At 43.2% G+C, this 20,225-nt stretch overlaps 1 protein-coding gene across 1 annotated transcript; it reads right to left on the bottom strand.

The window, feature by feature from the left end:
• Window positions 1–654: 654 nt before the first annotated feature.
• Window positions 655–19,791, bottom strand: LOC115589424 (gastrula zinc finger protein XlCGF8.2DB-like). The gene is made up of 3 exons (XM_030430263.1): window positions 19,788–19,791; window positions 18,753–19,529; window positions 655–1,283 (listed from the first exon to the last, which is right to left on the bottom strand). The coding sequence occupies exons 1-3, from the start codon at window positions 19,789–19,791 to the stop codon at window positions 1,114–1,116; spliced, it is 951 nt and encodes a 316-aa protein (XP_030286123.1). The 3' UTR covers window positions 655–1,113.
• Window positions 19,792–20,225: the final 434 nt, after the last annotated feature.

Below are 20,225 nucleotides of genomic sequence, written 5' to 3'. Positions count from 1 at the left end.
TTTTCTTGACATGAATATGTAAAGCTGTTGGATGGCTGTTTGCATTTTTCACAATGTTTGCTCAAATGCCCAGTGTTGAGACACCCAAACATCTTTATCCTCCAGAATAAACAATTGATGTTGCTCCTTGTGTCTCTCAGTTTGGTTTTGGTTGTCTCCTTGGGTTGTAATTTATAGCCCTGATGTAGATGGCGTGCTTCCTGGTTCCTTGTATCAGCTGCTGGGATTAAAAAAGTGGTCAAGTTGCCAAAAACACCATCTTCACCATCTCACGGTCAAAAACCACAGACTGTCATTGTGCCACATGTTTCAATTAGTCCAACACTTAAGTAGAACACCATGATTAACACAGTGCCATCCTGGTCATCATTAAAATGGCTCCAACACCTGCAGCCTTCACCAATGTGGTGTTAATAGTTGTAGCGGTGAAGTGTGTGGCAGCTGTGGCTCGGGGGTAGAGCCAGCATCTTGTTAACGCAAGGTCACTGGTTTGTGGCTGCCATGCAAGGTGCCGTCCAGCACATCATATCATCTTACATTTTGCTTATATTATATATAATTTACTTTAAAGCTACTGTAAAAAGTACAAATATTTAACATAACTGTTCATATAAAGGCAGGACACAAGAAGCAATAATAAGTGGGACACATGAGACGGATTAACTCCACTTTTTAATCATGTTAACAAACATGGGCAAATCAGCATAAAATAGACAAACATCTTCTCAAGGGGGAATTGTACACATTCAGTGTCAGCACATCATTTCTCCTGTGTATATTGATCATCTGAGGATTCTTCAAGAATGTCATTTAAAGTTAAAGTTCTGCAATTATGCATGAAACGCTAGATTCTACAGCAGGTACAGTGCAGCAACGTTGGTGATATCCGCCATGATTGACATGGAAAGAGAGCGAGTTGAGAAATATCGGTTCAAAGTGAGCGGGCAAGCGCGTCGTCTCTTTTTCTCAAGCGCGAATGACGCGAATGAAGCGAATAGTCCAAAATGATCAAGCGGCGCGATAGAAGCGTCTGAAGCGATTGTATTCGCGTCTGTCACATTGGGTCTGAACGTCCCATTAGTCTTCCCGCATGTCTTGCAAGAATGCAGCTTCTCACCTGTGAGTTTTCATGTGAAAGGCTAAGCCACTGTTTTGCTTGTAAGTCTTCCCACATGTTTTGCAAGAATACGGCCGCTCATCTGTGTGGGATCTCATGTGTTGCTTCAATTCAACATGAGACTTGAAACCTTTCCCACATGTTTGGCAAGAATATGGCCGCTCATCTGTGTGGGTTCTCATGTGAGCTCTTAAGCTACAGGATACCCTGAAAGCTTTCCCACATGTTTTGCAAGTAAACGGTTTCTCACCTGTGTGGACTCTCATGTGATCAGTTAATGGACAACGACCCTCGAAAGCCTTCCCACAAATTTCACAGGGAAACGGTTTCTCACCTGTGTGGGTCATCATGTGACGTGTTAAGTTACAGCTTTGCGCGAAAGTCTTCCCACATGTTTTGCAGGTAAACGGTTTCTCACCTGTGTGGGTTCTCATGTGTTGCTTCAATCCAACATGAGACTTCAAACCTTTCCCACATGTTTGGCAAGAATATGGCCGCTCATCTGTGTGGGTTCTCATGTGAGCTTTTAAGCTACAGGATACCCTGAAAGCTTTCCCACATGTTTTACAAGTAAACGGTCTCTCACCTGTGTGGACTCTCATGTGATAAGTTAATGGACAACGACCCTCGAAAGCCTTCCCACAAATTTCACAGGGAAACGGTTTCTCACCTGTGTGGGTCATCATGTGACGTGTTAAGTTACAGCTTTGCGTGAAAGTCTTCCCACATGTTTTGCAGGTAAACGGTTTCTCACCTGTGTGGGTTCTAATGTGAGCTATTAAGTTACCGGTTAGCGTGAAAGCTTTCCCACATGTTTTGCAGGTAAACGGTCTCTCACCTGTGTGGGTTCTCATGTGAGCTGTTAAGTGTGCAGGGTGGCTGAAAGCTTTCCCACATTTGTTGCAAGTAAACATCTTCTTGGCTGTGTGGGTTCTCAGGTGTGAATTCAACAGGGACTTAAACTTAAAAGTCTTCCCACATGTGTCACAGTTGAAAGACCTTTCGCCTGGGTGAGTGTTATGTTGAGAGTCTGATGAGGTAGAGTTTTTTGCATTATCACTGTGACTTTTGCTTCCGTGATGTCTTTTCTTTTGCTTCGGCTCTTCATCTCCAGCTGATCCTGAGTCTCCATGTTTTCCTCCTTTCTGGTCTCGGCTGTCAGCTACATGAGAGTTGTTAGAGAGGAGCTGGTGGTCACTTGTTGGTTCTGCTTCACTGTGGTCACTTTCCTCATAAACTGGAGTCAACATGACGGTATCCGTCTCCACCTTCAGTACAAGCTGCTCTCCCTCCTGGCTGGTGCAGAGTTCCTCCTGTTCCTCTTTAATCTCTGGAGGCTCTGGATCATCTTGATCCAGACTGGAGTTCCTCTCCTGGTTACAGAGCTGCTGGTCAGCGAGAACCTCCTCCTTACAGACATGTTGCTGTGGGAGCTCTGGAGGGACTGAGAACAAAAGACAGAGAATATTTAAGTCAACCAATCAACCTTTATTTATCCTTCAAAGATCATTGAGAGGCAACCCTCATTTACAAGGGCATCGAGGCACACAGAACAATGGCAGAATAGCAACAAGTAGAAATACTCACAAAGTTTCAATAGCTTCCAGGTCATGTGACCCATTGACTCCAAACCGATGCCGAATTGTGTTAATACATTTAGGATTAGGACACACCTTGTTATATGAACTTTATTGCTCTTCATATTTGTTATTAAGGTTTTTAGTGTAAAATCAAAATTTTTTCCAATAGCTTCCATCTCATCTGACCCACTGCCTAAAATCAATGCCGAAACTCTATCTGTTGAGTTTTAGTGCTCCTCACATTTTTCGGAACGTTATGTGTGTAAAATCATCATTTTCTGACGGGAGTTTCGCTGCGGTCTTCTATAGAACGGAGCCCAGCCGTGTAGCGGACACTCAGAACCCTAGGGAGTCCCGGAGTGGAATGAACAAAAACGAGGGAAACACTCGTATGTTCGCTCCATGTAGTGAAACGTGTCTGCGATGCATAGGCCCCCCTCCGAACTCTGAACATTAGTGTCATTAAAATAATATACTTTTACTCACCTATCCTGTGTAACTTTACTTGGGGTTTCCAGCAGATATCCAGCATGACGCGCTGCCGATCGATCTCTTCCTCGTACTGGACGATAGTTGTTTTAAAAACTCTGAATATTTCTTCAGCAGCAGCAGTTAGTCGCTCGTTGACAAACTCTCTCAAACTCTCAACTGAACTCATTGTTCTTTAATTACTCATTCAATGATGAGCTGCGCTGTGACTCAGTAACGTTACCGTCTTCAATTAATTTATTACACACAGGGAGCTGATGCTACTCGCTGCTACTGTTTACTTCCGCTGGGTGCCACGCTCTTAGGCGCCGACAGCGGAAGTGCGGAGGCTTTTAGTTCCGCTTCAGACTGAAAACATTTCATTCATAACTTGTTTAAAACACATCTGACTACAGTTTTAAACTTCATAAAAATAACTGGGCCAACAAAAGTTTTCCAGTTGCTAAGCAGACTCAAAAAGACTTTTAATTATTTTTTTCCATTTCTTCCATTTAAACTAAATTCATTTAATTAACTATATTTAACACCATTTTTACACTATTTTCACAGTGTTTTTACACTATGTTTGTGTACTCCTTGTATTAAGGTGTAGATCTCCTCAAAGAAATGTGGTACTCTTTTCTAAACTGTTACTATGAACTAAACTAACAGCTCACTTTTTGGTTACATACATGGAAGCTAAAAAAAGTATTTAACATATAACTGTTTATATAAACGCAAGACACGAGGAGTGATAATAAGTGGGACAAATGAGACCGATTACCTCGGCTTTTTAATCATCATGTTAACAAATATGGGCAAATCAGCATGAAGATAGCCACAAAAACATATTTTGACATCTTCCCAAGAGGAAATTGTACACATTCAGCGTCAGCTCATCATTTCACCTGTGTATATTGTTCCTCTGAGGATGTGGGTATTTACGTGTGTGTGTGTGTGTGTGTGTGCTTGTTTGATATGATCTCATTCCTATTTCCTAATGTTCTGTTTGTCCAAGTAAACAGGATTTTCACATTACATTCATATTCAAAGGTCAGTACAGGTCACATAGTCAGATTCCCTCTGTGGGTTTACAAATCACGCAAACCAAACAATGTGTGTTGATTATACATTGGTTACACATGTTGACTATACATATCTCCTTTGCTATAAATGTAAGCATTACCAAACATGACCATTAGCTTTTGCCTGTGGTATTCAGTTATGTGTAATTTAGACATCCACCTCCACCACAGACAAAATGGAATAATTAAATCCAAAGTGTAAATTTAAACCTTAAATGACAGGTATGATAAGAAATTACACGAGAATCAAATTCAGAGCTTTTAACCCCAGTCCTTCATACACACTTCCCAACATTATATAAACTTCATACGATTGTAATCAAAACGGACAATTCTAAAGATACTTCAGAGTTACATAACAACATGACACAGTTGCTGGGGGGGTGCTGGGACCAGAGAGCGCTCCATCACCGGCTTGATTCGGGCCACATGAAACGTTGGATGCATCCTCAGGGACCTGGGAAGCTTGAGCCGCACAGCCGTTGAATTAACCACCTTGGAGATGGGGAGGGGACTCATGAAGCGAGGACCCAACTTGCAGGATTCCATTGGCAAGGGGAGATCCTTATAGAACCTGACAAGCTCAGGTCCAGATTCTGCGGCAACATCGAATGAGGACCTGGGCTGAAAGGATGCTGACCTCTTCCTCCAGGACTGGAAATAGTGGCGGCTGATAATCGTGAGTGCACTGGAACAGGGAAAGACCAGAGGCAGAACAGGGCAGGGTGCTGTGGGCATACTCAACCCAGATGAGATGTCTGCTCCATGTAGCTGGATTCTGGGAGACCAGACCACATAGTCCGGTCTCTAGCTCCTGAGTAAGACGTTCAGTCTGGCTGTTGGACTGGCGATGATATCCGGAGGTGAGGCTGACCGTGGCACCCAGGAGAGAGCAGAAGGCCTTCGAGAACCGGGAGGCAAACTGCAATCCCCGATCTGACACCACGTCCTTTGGGAACCCATGTAAGCGGAAAACATGCCTCAACATTACCCCTGCCGTTTCCTTGGATTCCTTCATTAGGATGGTTGTGTTACCTTAAGAGGGGGGCACCCCCGCGACAAAGTCTAGGGAGATGTCAGACCAGGGGTGATGAGGCACCGGAAGAGGACAGAGGAGGGTGACGAGAGACCTGGAGGCAAACATCGGGTATATTAGAGTTAGAAGTTGTCTGTCTGACCCTCTCTTCGATCCCCCATGTGACTGCCCCAACCGTGCAGGAAGAAGGCATGATAAAGCTTGGGGATTTTGGACTAGAATCTGGATCAAACAGGTGGAACAGAGCATCTGGCTTAATATTCTTGGTGCTGGGGTGGTAAGAAAGGGAAAAGTCAATGTGATTAAAGAAAAGTGCCCACCTGTCTTGAGTTGAGTCGCTTAGCGGACCGAATGTACTCCAGGTTTTTGTGATCCATCGATACCAGGAATGGGTGCTTCACTCCCTCCAGCCAGTGGCGCCATTCCTCCAGTGCTACCTTCACTGCTAAGAGTCCCATATTGCCCACATCGTAGTTCCTCTCAGCAGGCGAGAGATCGACAGGAAGGCGCAGGGATGGAGTTTCTTATCTTCCTGTGACTGGCGAGAGAGAATCGCCCCAATGCCTAGGTCCGAATCATCCACCTCCACCACAAATTGAAGACTGGTGTCTGGTAGCGTGGGAATGGGTGCCAAGGTGAAGCTCTCTCTCAGCCTCTGGAAGGCAAGGTCCACCTGAGAATTCCACTGGAACTTGACCTGGGGAGAGGTTAAGGCATGCAGAGGGGCAGCAATGGCACTGAATTTGCGAATAAATCATCTTTTTAAAATGTGCATACCTCAGGAAGTGTTGGACTAGCATGCGGCTAGTGGGAATGGGTTAATCCACAACCGCACTGACCATAGCGGGGTCCATCTGGATGCTGTCGTCCGAAACCACAAAATCCAAAAATGACACAGTAGGAACATGAAATTCACACTTTTCAGCTTTAACAAAGAGCTGGTGGTCGAGGAGATGCAGCAACACCTGGCGCACATGCTGGATGTGCGTCTGCTTATCAGAAGAGAAAATAATCATCTAAATAAACAAAAATAAACTGGTCGCCTGGAAAACAGTTAGAGCATTTGTGAGTCCAAAAGGCATCACCAGACATTCGTAATGTCCACTCGGAGTGCTAAAAGCAGTCTTCCACTCATCCCCCTCTCTTATTCTAACAAGATGATAAGCATTACAGAGATCTAGTTTGGTCAAAAACTTAGCATCTTGTAAAAGTTCAAAAGTGGATGAAATGAGAGGAAGGGGGTACCTGTTCCAAATTGGTGATGTTGTTCAGGCCTCGGTAGTCAATGCAGGGATGGAGAGTCTTATCCTTTTTATCGACGAAGAAAAATCCTGCCCCAGCAGGAGAGGAAGATGGCCGGATGATCCCAGCGTCCAGAGATGAGTGAATGTATGTCTGCATCGCCTCCTTCTCCAGGGGAGACAGCGAGTAGAGCTGGCCTCTGTGAGAAGACAAACTAGGAAGCAGATCGATGCAGCAGTTGTACGACCAACCTTGTTGAACACCTCCTTTAGGTCCAGATAACAAGCAGGAACACCATAGAAGTCCGGGAAGTCTGTGTCTGACCAAGCTGGAGGACTTGAGGAGGGTGGAGGCGCCGGAACAGGCTCTGAAGGGGAGCAGGCGGATGAGCAACTTTTACTCTAACCCAAAATCTCTCTAGACGACCAGTTAATCTGATGGTTGTGCTTGGTGAGCCCGGGAAGGCCCAGCAGGAGAGGATGAGATGGAGAGTTGAACAGGTGAAAGCGAAAAAATTCTGTGAGATCTTCAGCCATATTGAGCTGAATGGGCTGTGTGCGGTGGCTTGCCTTACACAATAGGCATTCATCTAATGTGCTAGCCTCCAGAGGCTTGGGCAGCAGTAACAGGCTCAGACCAAGTCTTTTAGCCAATCACCAGTCCATAAAGCTCTCATCAGAGATGGAGATACCAGCTTAGCCTTAACCAGACGGTGAGAGAGAAGAAGCTGTTTATAAACCTTTACAATAGTGTAATAAATGTTTTTTAAAGCATTTTGTTGTTTGTTAAGTTGAATTCTGTATAATAAACCATGTGGGTCTGTTATATCTGACTTGATGTAGAAGTCACATTTTCAAACAGCAGTATCAACTCAGCAGAGGAGCTTCAGAACATATGGTGCTGAGGAAACAAAACTGATGGGCCTGCTTTCATGTTAACATTCACAACACATGAAAGGTTTTTAGACCCACAACAGGATCACACACCACAGCATTATACAGTCATCAGTCTCCTTCAGTGTGCTCTCAGTAATGTGAGCTTGTGTAATGACTTTTTTTCGAATCGTGTTGTGGAAATTGCTCACATTGCAGATTACATTTACATTGTAGGGCTTTTAGCAGATGCCATTGTCCACTCGAATTACAAATTCTTTAACATTTTTACACTGATGGCAGGGGCTGCCATGCAAGGGGCTAACTGCTCAATTTGGGCTTCAGCATCTAACTGAAGGACAATTGAGGGGATTCAAACGTTTCGATTACTAGATGACCTGCTATACCTCCTGAGCTACAGCTGCCCCAACATGCATACAACACACTGCCTTTCAGATTCTGTACCAAACTGAATATATACTTTATGTATTGTCAACAACATGTGTTTCCATTACCTTTTGCCTTCGCAGACAGTATGTCACCAGTCAAATCCCCGGCCTGGAGATCCTGGATGACACTGAGGTCCTGGAAAAGGAGAGAGCCCAGGCTAGAAAAACCTACTGGCTGCAGCAGAGCAGCCACAGCAGCAGGACGAGGAAGGACATGCCAAAGAAACACACACACAGAAAAAGTCAAATACTGTCAGAAGAACATAGGATAAGCTACATTTATGAACCCTTCCCTTCAACTCTCCCCTTTTATGTTACACTGGTGTGTGTTCCATATCCGTTTGGTTACTAATGTTTGTTGGAACCTGTGTGATGTGAGGACAAACTATGGTGTGGACCTCTTGACACTGGAGTCAGTGAACGTCAGGTCTTGTCATGTTGTACTGTAGCTGTCAGGTCAAAGTGCAGATTGATGTGTGTTGTTTTCATATTTTTCAACTCATTTTAATATTTGACATCTGAATGTTTTAATCATGTGTGATAATGCACTTGGTGAATTTCTCCTTTTTTGTTGTACTTGATCTCTAATAAAGTCCAGCAGGTCAGCAGGCAGCATCGCCTCTTTGTGTCCTTCAGACCTCAAACACACAGCTTCTGTGCAGAAATGGTTCATGTGAGAAGTATCCAGGGTCAAAAACACTTTTGACAGCCAACAGGAGTGTTTGATAGCAATAATACCTCTAAATATTGACCTGCCCAAAAACTGCTGGAAGAGAGGACAAAATCAAAAAGAAACACCCAGTTCACTTCAAAATATCTTCCAGACAAACTGCGAAATTTATGAAATATAATGAACTGTGAAGTCAAGAAAAATGACAACGTAAACTTTCAGTTTATCAAATTTAACTTTGTTTATGACTAATCAACACTCTGAATAGGCTGAATATTATATGATTAATTCAAATGAATGAACTTTGTGGATCATATGTAACTAATAATTATCACAGCAGATAAGTGGACACCTAATCCACCTGCAGTACCCACCTGATTCCTTTTATTTGTCAGTGACAGTCATGAAGAAGTCACCAGTAATGGCAGTATACCTATTAAATAGAATCATGTAGTTACAATTAAACATAAAGAAAATTTCAGATCTAACTTCTTTCCATCAGGAGAAATGTTGAGTGTTTCCCATCATGCACTGTGTTCTGTGGAGAGAAGAGAAAAATCTGCAGCTGTCTTCATGATTTAATTCTGATGTTTCAAACACATTTCGATATACACCAGAGGAAGGTGTAAGGTAACAACATAAACAGCTGTGATTGCACTCTGACCTGTGCAGGAAACTTTACACCAGATCAGTCAAGTAGTCAGAACAGTCTGACGGAGCAATTTCTCAAAATGAGGCAAGACTGACATGCAATGTTGGATGTGTGCCATGACAGTCTCATCTCTCCACAACGCACAGTGCATGATGGGAAACACTGGACTTCTCCCCTGATGGAAAGAAGCCTGATCTGAAGTTTTCTTTATGCTTAAGTGTAAATAGATGATTGCAATTGACGTATTCAGTGATTACCATGTTAATACAAAAAATTCTCTCATATTAAATGATCTATTTACAATGTGGTCACATTATAAACAGAACATCAGGTAAAGGCATCAGACAACAAATATTCAGATAAGATAAATAGATAGGATGATATTTATATCAAAGAGATTCATATTATATCATAAAAACAATAATAGTAATAAACTTTATTTACAGATGTAACAGTTACATACTGATTTATGGGTCACATTAACTACTAGAATATGGACACAAGAGATACATTCTTATTGAACCTTCAGTTTCTTGAATGAATAAAAATCGTCAACAATCATAATATTGAAAATATTGTTTATGACATCATAAAGTTGTCATCGACAACATTTAGAAACGTCATCAAATCCTCATTAGAGATGTTTTACAGCATTTAAAGAATAAAACTTAAACTGTGTTGTTTTGTGTAAAGTGAACATAAAGTAACATCATAGTGACAAAAACTGTATTAACCAATGGGAGTCACTCGAAAAAACCTCGCAATACACGAGTGTACAGACCCGTGTGATTGGAGGATACAAATCATTCATACCATCTGTTTCTAAAGTTGACATGCAGACCAACAAGTCATCTGAGGTTGCTCTCACACATATAGCTTATCAGCAGTAGGTGATTTGTGAATTTTTAACAGGGGGGGTGGCCCAATGGGAGCCCCACCCTACCTTGCACACTTCAGGAAATAAAGTTTCTAATGTGCATGCCACACATGCCACTACAATGACAGTTTCATGAGAAGACGTGTGCAAGGGGCGTGCCCGCTTTAAAAAACACCAGCACCTGGTGATTTTGGCGTAAAAGATGATATTAAATCACTGTCATATGGATCACTACAGTCTGTCTGGCCATCATGACTTCATCTGGAAAAGACTCTCGACCTGACATGTGTAAGTGTTAATTTAAGTGTTATTTGTCAGCTGAGGAGTTCAATTCTATCAGAAAGTAAGTTTCCTTTTCTAAAAGTCTTTTGTAATAAAATGTTATGAGACACATGATGCCAAATTCAAGGTTGTTTGTAGTCATTTGCACATGGTTTCTCATGTTTTTGATATGTAGACCAGGCCTGGCCAACCCGCAGCCGCATGCAGCTCTTTGCCTGGTGTAGCTCCCCTAGGTAGTCAAGCATTAGGCCCGAGATCGTTTCAAAACAGGGTTTATTCAAAGTCACTGACTGACCCGTGAGAACTGAGGAAAAAGAAATAAACAATCACAAATCACTTGATTTAACTACACAAATACACCAATAAAACACACCTCGTAGGCTGCGCACTACCAAAAGGGGTTGAATCTTGTCTTTTCTTCACTCTTCGTCTTCTTAGTTTACTTTTAATGTTGTAACTCTTTATCTTTACTCACTTTACCAAGTGTGGAGACCAACCATGAGGTTTCTCCCTTGCCATGCTCTGGCAGGCGGTGTTTCATTAAAGTGGTACCGTGTAGAAACAAAAACAATCAATGAGCCCGCCTCAACTGAAGGTAGGTAGGAACCAAAAAATAAATAAATATATGAGAATACATTAAACTGACATGTGGACAGTTACACTCCCACCAAATCACAAGCCATTTCCTTAGAACGACTTATGGGACAAATATATACTGTATATGAACCATGGTTCCCAGGATAAACTTGCATGACCTTTGCCAACTTCCACTTGTTCCGTGGTATCCCATCATCCTTTAAGAACAATGTCATTGACCTGTGCATTTCTGCGGTCCTTGGTCCACCTTTGTCTGTATTGGAAATTTAAGAGATACTCCTTCTTCCAACGTGACCAGAAGTTGTTGGCCAGAAGTTGAACTTGAGGCCATCTCTTCCGGAGGTACAGGCCTTCCCTGACAAACTTCCCAGGGGGAGGTGAAATGATTGTGGACTTCATGGTCAGAATATGGTTTGGTGTCAATGGCTCTGGACTGCATGAATCATTCAGGTTGTCAGTAGTCAGTGGTCTACTATTCACAACTGCCATGACCTCAAATAGGAACGTTCGCAGAGAGGAGTGAAGTTGTTTGGCTGACTGTTCTAAGATAGACATCACAACACTTCTGATGGTGCAAATCTGTCTTTCCCAGACTCCGCCCATGTGGCTTGAGGTTGGAGTATTAAAGATGAACTCACATCCCCTTTCCTTGAGTTCCTCTTGATCCATCTCTCTCAATGCTTCAACAAACTCTCGCCTTGCACCAACGAAGTTTGTCCCCTGATAACACCTTATCTGCCGCACTGCTCCACGAATGGCAATGAATGAACGCAGGGCGTTACTGAAGGCATCCGAGGTCAGGTCATCGAGCATTTCAATGTGAATTGCCCTGGAGCACATACAGGTGAGTAACAGTCTGTACCTCTTTAACTCTTTTCTCCCTTCCTTGATGTAAAATGGACCGAAACAATCCATGCCACAGAAAGTGAATGGTGGTGTGGCTTCTGTTCGGTCTACAGGAAGATCTGACATCCTTTGCTGTTCCATACCTCTTCTGAATTTCCTGCACTTGGTACACTTGTAGATATGGGATGGGACCAGGTTGCTGCATCCGAGGATCCATATGCCATTGGAACAGAGCTCATTTGTGGTCATTCCCCGGCCTTGATGGTGCACTCTTTCATGATAGTGGTGAGTCAAGCAGCCTCCAACTCTGATGATACCTTGATCATCCAGGATTGGATTCAGTCTGTGCAGCTTGGACTTCGGTGGTGTCTCCTTGTGATGCTGGAGATGCTGGATTTCTTGAGAGAGGTTTGTTTCTTGAACCATTTTTATTATGGTTGACTGTGCTTTCCTCCCTTCCTCTAGGCTTGTGGCTTCACAGGACTGTGGCATCAGACCTTTGACTTCTCTAGCAAGGCGCTTTAATCTAGCAATGGCCTTCACCAACCTTGACCAATCTGAGAACTTGTGTGGGCGATCCAACAGTGACCTCACCTCCTTTGCCTGTATGTCAAAAACTTGGGCCTTCTTGAGCTCTGGGTCACTACTTGGGATCTCTCCCACCTTGACATCTCCAGTTGGTAACTCTTTCTGCCAAAGCAGGTCTGGGCCTGTGAACCAGTTAGATGTTAACAGCTGGTCAGCTGAGAGACCTCTTGAGGCATGATCTGCTGGGTTTTCCTCCAAAGTTACGTACCTCCATTGTGCAGATTTTGTACTTTGTTTGATACGTTCTACACGATTAGCTACGAACACATGAAATCTTCTGGCTTCGTTACTGATGTAGCCCAGAACAATCTTTGAATCTGTCCAGAAGACTTCTTGCATACAATCCACTTCAAGCTCTCTTTTGAGCATGTCACTGACTCTGACTGCTACTACTGCCGCTGACAGCTCTAGTCTTGGTATGGTGGTCACCTTAGTAGGAGCAACTCTTGACCTCCCCATGACTAGTGTACAATGCACTTCACCTGATATACTGATCACTCTGAGATATGAACACTCTCCATATCCTGACACACTGGCATCGGAGAAATGATGCAACTCATAGTGCAGAACTTCGAAGTTTGGTGGAACGTAGCAACTCTGGATCTTCACACCAGCCAGTTTAGGTCTAGGAGCCAGGATTCCCACAGAGGTTGAAGGTCGTCAGGTAAGGTGTCATCCCAACTGAGCTTGTCACGACACATCTGCTGGACAATCCTTTTCCCTACCAGGATAAACGGTGCCACGAATCCGAGTGGGTCGAATATTGAGGCAACCGTGGACAAGACTCCTCTTCAGGTGAGTGGATTCTGTTTGACAACTACTCGGAACTGGAATTCATCTGAGGTCACACACCACTGAACGCCAAGCGCTCTTTCCATATGATGTTCACCCAGCGCCATGTCCAGATCCTTGGCAGCCTCAACACATTCCTCCTTAGGAACTGTAGCCATGACTTCCTCACTAGTTGAGATGAACTTATGCAGCCGGAGTTTGCCTGTGCTGCAGAGTTCTCTTGCTTCCTTCACAAGTTGGATGGCTTGCCTTTGAGATGTGACACTTGCCAGCCCATCGTAGACGTAAAAATTCCTTTTGATGAACTGAATGGTGTCTTCCCCGTCCTTCATCAGCAAGATGTCTTAGTCCAAAGTTGGCGCAGCCTGGGGAAGAAGCTGCACCAAACAGGTGAACTTTCATTCAGTAGATAGATGGCTGAGCTTCAAGATTTCCTTCCTCCCACCAAAGAAAACGTAAGTAATCTTGGTCTTCTGTCTTTACATAGAATTGGTGAAACATGCGCTCGATGTCACACATTATCGCCACAGGACCTCTACGAAAACGACAAAGTACTCCGACCAAATTGTTTGTCAACTCTGGGCCGGTTAGCAGGTGGTCGTTCAAGGAGGTGTCCTGAAACCTTGCAGAGCAGTCAAAGATGACGCCAATCTTTCCGGGCTTCTGCGGATGATACACCCCGTGATGGGGAATGTACCACGCTGGAGTCTTGTTGATGTCTTCTTCAGGAACCCTTTCTGCATCTCCGCGAGCTATGATGTCATCCATGAAGGTTTTGTAGTCTTTGTAGTACTGTTAATTTCTTTTCAGCTTCCTTCCTAAGCATCTGAGACGCTGAATGGCGCATACCTTGTCGTTTGGTAGGTTAGGTCTCTCCTTCTTGAAAGGTAGCGGCATCTCATAGTGACCATCATCATTGAGCCGGATGCTCCTTTGCATCTGTGACAGGAATCAGAGGTCTTCTTGGGAGATGCTTGTGTCATCTAAAGCTCTTTCAACGAAGTCAGACTCGTGGACCTTAATGATATCTACAGGTGAGACTACTTCCTTGATCTGTGTTCTGCAGACATAATGCACTTCACTTGTCACGTCTGAAGACAAATGACAATCTGGAACAACTTGCTTCACAACAACTTGGTGACTTACTCCTATTGCATCTCCATAATCACGACAGAAGTTGCCATAGCCTACTATGCTCCAGCCCAAGTCTGTTCTCAGTCCGAACGGCTGATTTCCTTCACCAGGCACCACCTGTCTTGGAACGAGAGCTTGAGGACAGTTGTAGCCAATTAACAAGCCGACATCACAACTTTGTAGAGGAGCTATCTCAGCTGCAATGTGTTTAAGGTGAGGTCTGTGTATCTAGGAGTGCGTACACAAGAATTTCACAATCAGGCTCACTTGTGGCTGACACCCACACCGGGATGATAGTGGATGTATGAGTGTCTTTGATGTTCTGTATGACTCTGTTTGACATTGCCTCAAATGAGGATCTCATTGCTTTGTCTTGTCGCCGTTCAGTGCTTCCGTCCTTCAGCTTGTCATTGTTACCTGCTCCGTTAGCCTTTGTTAGTTTTAACATAGCAAATGGTTATACTTTTCTGTTCAATAATTTGGCTTATTCACTTATAGTCTTTTACCATCAGTGATAACTAAACAAAAAGGTGTTAACTCTAACACAGGTAAGTTAGAAATGCATTAAATATTAGCAATGCACTTTTAAATTACAATGAAGGTCTTATATCTTAATATTAACAGTTCTTGTTTGACACATATTTTACAGTGTAACTGTCGATAAACACACTCTCATTATCAACGTTATGTATGAACGTCAACTGACTTCAACAATGAAAGGTAAAGTCGACATGCTGTGTCACTTGGACAGATTGAACCTGAACCTGCAGGGTAAATTAAAAATGCTGCCTGACCTGGTGCAAAGAGTGTTTGCATCTGTCAACAAACTTAAGCTATTCCAGATGCATATTCAGAAGGGAAATTTAGCACATGTTCCCGCTCTGCCAAAAGCCAGCGGGTAAATCACCAGCACCGCCCTAAATAAGCAAACAGCCAGATAGGCAACACCGGTCGAAAACCTGCACGAAAGGTTTGTGACCCGGTTCTGTGATGTACAACTGAAAGGCCACAGATTATTTTCCACGTCAACCTGTTGAATGCGGAGACGTACTGCTTGAAAGCCCCGCTAGTTACAGAGGAGACTGCGGCTGAGTTAGAGATGATCAATCTTTGTGAGGAAGTCCTTGTGTGTAATGAGTAGGATAATAAAGACAAAGAAGTATTGTAAAGAATAAAGACAGACTGTAGATGTTTGTTGTGGTACATGTGAGGACTGAACAGTGATCACATGACTCTTCACCTCTGTCTCCTCTCACAGGGAGAAGATGATCTGCAGGATCCTGCTGCTCATCAGCCTCAACTGTGTCTGTGGTTAGTTTACAGCTTCACTTTATTACACTGTGATTCAATGAATTAGTTAAAGTAAACAGTTGATGTTTAAGAGCCTCTGCAGCTCTGAGATGTCACTAAACTGTCCACAGAAACATGTAGATGGAGTTTAAAGGCTGCCATGTTAAAGTTGTCAGTGTGTCTGCTCCTCACTTTCCCTCTCTGTCTCCTCAACAGGAACATTTGTAGTGAATGTGACACAGACCTCCTATCAGGCAGAGGAGAACCACAACATCACACTGGAATGGACGTTCACAACCACAACTGACACCTTCCCGACTCCCTTTTTATCATCTGCTATCTGAGAACTGATGACAAAGTCTCAGTCCTGTTGGAACTATATAGAGGTGTTGAGGTCTCAGAGTCTCTGGATCAACAGTTTGTAGGATGAGTCCAGTGAGACAAAGATGTAATCAGAGATGGATGTCTCAGACTTAATGTGTACAGGCTCAGGATTGAGGACTCAGGCCGGTACCTGTGTGATGTGAGGACAAACTATGGTGTGGACTTTGGTGAATGTTGGCTCAATGTCTCTGGTAAGTTGGTTGAGTAGAAGTCAGTGGAACTTTATTAACAGTTTCAATTCAGCAGCTTTTTTGGATCAATAAGAACCTGAAGAAAAGTATTGAGGACGACCACAATCCACAATCCTTCACTTCATTCTCACAGTGTCTGAGAAATATGACAGAATTTCAGCTGTTCTGTTGTTTGGTTTCTTTACAGTAGCGAGGGATTGGCCCGAACCTGAGAGACCAAACACAGACACACCTGAGAGGCCGAAAACAGCAAGTCGAGGAAGGATCAGCCTCTACTGTGTATTGGGACTGACAGCAGCAGTGGGAGTTGTGTGGTTTGTTCATTGCCATTTATTTATCACTGTCTGTCCAAGAAAGAAAATTCCAGCAGAGGATTTAAGGAAAGCTCCAGTTCAGCAGCACCAGAGGAAACAGTTTTATCAACACCGTCAATGAGACCATTAAAACACATCCTGCCTTTATGTTGTTCAGTAAGTGTCCATGATATAACAGTCAGAAATACAGTAAGGCATGAAGCTTCAGGTTGAACTGATCTGCTTGTTCTCATGTGTTGTATGATGTTACAGGACACACAGGAAGTGATGTCTTCATTGTATCTTAATCTTTGTCTTCTGATGAACATTGTTACAATGCACTGCCTTTACCTGAACTTCTGTTTATAATGTGAATACTGTGAATAAATCCTTTAATATGAGAGGAGCTGTTTTTATTAACATGTTATTATTTAATAGGTCAGTTAAAACGTAACAGGCAAACAGTTTTGTCACTGGTCTCAATAAGATCTGCAGATAAGTATTTGTTTGCATTTAAACAGATCTGACGATGCCTGATTTGTCAAGGACATTACTTTCCCAGTGCTCCAGGGATTTCTGGGTGCAAGCAACACGTTGTCTCCTGTTGCAAGATTACGTCCTGTTTCGTTCCACTTTTATCTTTCCTGTGATGCAGCAAGGAATTCTTTGGACCATCTTTTCCAAAATAAATCTGAAATGTGTTGTGCCTGTTTCCATCTTCTTCTTGCATACTGGTCCTTACAATCAAACAAGGCCGGGGGGGAAAAACCGGTAGATGGTTTGGCGTCAGAGGTTCCACGTTGTTAAGGTCCTCCAGAAGTTGATGTTATTCTATTGTCTAAAAATGTATAGGTCTGAATCACTTAATTCCCTTTTCTTGCTTTCGCCTGAACTGGAAGAATTGGGAGGTGTCCATTACTAACAGCTCCTAATTGGCTCCCAAAGGTTTGAGACAACACAAGTGTGTTATTTACAGGCAGGTTCACTGGAGTATATGTATGAATATTTTTTTCTTGACATGAATATGTAAAGCTGTTGGATTGCTCTGTTTGCATCTTTTACAATGTTTGCTCAAATGCCCAGTGTTGAGACACCCAAAGCAAACATCTTTATCCTCCAGAATAAACAATTGATGTTGCTCCTTGTGTCTCTCAGTTTGGTTTTGGTTGTCTCCTTGGGTTGTAATTTATAGCCCTGATGTAGATGACGTGCTTCCTGGTTCCCTGTATCAGCTGCTGTGATTAAAAAAGTGGTCAAGTTGCAAAAAACACCATTTTCACCATCTCACGGTCAAAAACCACAGACTCTCATTGTGCCACACGTTACAATTAGTCCAACACTTATTAATTAGAACACCATGATTAACACAGTGCCATCCTGGTCATCATAAAAATGGCTCCAACGCCTGCAGCCTTCACCAATGTGGTGTTACTAGTTGTAGTGGTGAAGTGTGTGGCAGCTGTGGCTCGGGGGTAGAGCCAGCATCTTGTTAACACAAGGTCGCTGGTTTGTGGCTGCCATGCAAGGTGCCGTCCAGCACATCACATCATCTTACATTTTGTTTATATTATATATAATCGGTTTAAAGCTACTGTTAAAGTACAAGTATTTAACATAACTGTTCATATAAAAGCAGGACACAAGAAGCAATAATAAGTAGGACACATGAGACGGATTAACTCGACTTTTTAATCATGTTAACAAACATGGGCAAATCAGCATAAAATAGACAAACATATTTTGACATCTTCTCAAGGGGGAATTGTACACATTCAGTGTCAGCACATCATTTCTCCTGTGTATATTGATCATCTGAGGATTCTTCAAGAACGTCATTTAAAGTTCTGCAATTACGCATGAAACGCTAGAACTGAACCACCTCCAACAAATTTTGCAAATAAAAGGCTATGTGTATGTGCACGTGTATGTGTCATCAAATATCTCATCAAAGCAGACTGATCAGACAAACTTTCCCCAGGTCTGGCAAGGTTATGGTTTCTAACCTGTGAGTTCTCATGTGAGCTGAACACACCGGCCCAACCGCTGGATGTCTGAAGCGTTTGGGACTGCAACTTTTCTGCCGAACGGGTCAGATGAGAGGCAACAGAGTAGTCGGAGAGTGGTCGGATATGGCAGTTGGACGTCTGGGCGGTGTGTGGGGGCCTTTAAGGCACTGCGATGCCTGTAAGTCTTCCTGCATGTCTTGCAAGAATGCAGCTTCTCACCTGTGAGATCTCATGTGACTGGCTAAGCCACTGCTTTGCTTGTAAGTCTTCCCACATGTTTTGCAAGAATATGGCCGCTCATCTGTGTGGGATCTCATGTGGACTGCCATGTGTGTACGTTGGCTGAAAGATTTCCCACATGTTTTGCAAGTAAACGGTTTCTCACCTGTGTGGGTTCTAATGTGAGCTGTTAAGTTACAGGATAGCATGAAAGCTCTCCCACATGTTTTGCAAGTAAACAGTCTCTCACCTGTGTGGACTCTCATGTGATAAGTTAATGGACAACGACCCTCGAAAGCCTTCCCACAAATTTCACAGGGAAACGGTTTCTCACCTGTGTGGGTCATCATGTGACGTGTTAAGTTACAGCTTTGCGTGAAAGTCTTCCCACATGTTTTGCAGGTAAACGGTTTCTCACCTGTGTGGGTTCTCACGTGAGCTGTTAAGGTTGCAGGGTGGCTGAAAGCTTTCCCACATGTTTTGCAGGTAAACGGTCTCTCACCTGTGTGGGTTCTCATATGAGCTGTTAAGTGTGCAGAGTGGCTGAAAGCTTTCCCACATGTGTTGCAAGTAAACATCTTCTCACCTGTGTGGGTTCTCAGGTGTGAATTCAACAGGGACTTAAACTTAAAAGTCTTCCCACATGTGTCACAGTTGAAAGACTTTTCGCCTGGGTGATTGTTATGTTGAGAGTCTGATGAGGTAGAGTTTTTTGCATTATCACTGTGACATTTGCTTCCGTGATGTCTTTTCTTTTGCTTCGGCTCTCCATCTCCAGCTGATCCTGAGTATCCATGTTTTCCTCCTTTCTGGTCTCGGCTCTCAGCTACATGAGAGTTGTTAGAGAGGAGCTGGTGGTCACTTGTTGGTTCTGCTTCACTGTGGTCACTTTCTTCATAAGCTGGAGTCAACATGACGGTATCCGTCTCCACCTTCAGTACAAGCTGCTCTCCCTCCCGGCTGGTGCAGAGTTCCTCCTGTTCCTCTTTAATCTCTGGAGGCTCTGGATCCTCTTGGTCCAGACTGCACACTAAAAAATGTTGGGTTATTTTGGTAACCCAATTTATGGGTTGTTAGTGTTGGGTTAAATTGTTGGGTTATTTTTATAAAGAGTAACCCATTTTCTGGGTTATAGGGCTAATATTTTAACCCAATTTCTGGGTTTTCAAGGATATGCACCATTTTTGGGTTGTTTTTCAGAGAATAACCCATTTTTTGGGTTAGAGGCTTGTTTTTTTTTTAATTAAAAAGTTATTTTTTTCTCGACGGGGAGTATTTTATGGAGTAATCCCATTAACATTATTTATAATCACACACCTTATGTACATGAAATGCGTCCTTTACCTTTTAAAGAGGTACTAAATACTTAAGCATGCTGTATATGAATACTGTGACCATACACAGCAATGTTGCTGGTAATAATAATAATAAAAGTGCTGAGCCGCTGCAGGGATAATTTTTTATTCCGAGTTAATTTCTGATTCACCCTCCGAAGCAGAAGGAGGCGCTAATGCGCATACTACAGTGATTCCTTACCGCTCTTTGAAAAAACACA

The sequence above is a fragment of the Sparus aurata genome, chromosome 10 (assembly GCF_900880675.1).
Source record: "Sparus aurata chromosome 10, fSpaAur1.1, whole genome shotgun sequence".
Taxonomy (NCBI): domain Eukaryota; kingdom Metazoa; phylum Chordata; class Actinopteri; order Spariformes; family Sparidae; genus Sparus; species Sparus aurata.
Note: the sequence above shows the minus strand (reverse complement) of the source record. Positions and strands in the feature narration are given on the sequence as shown.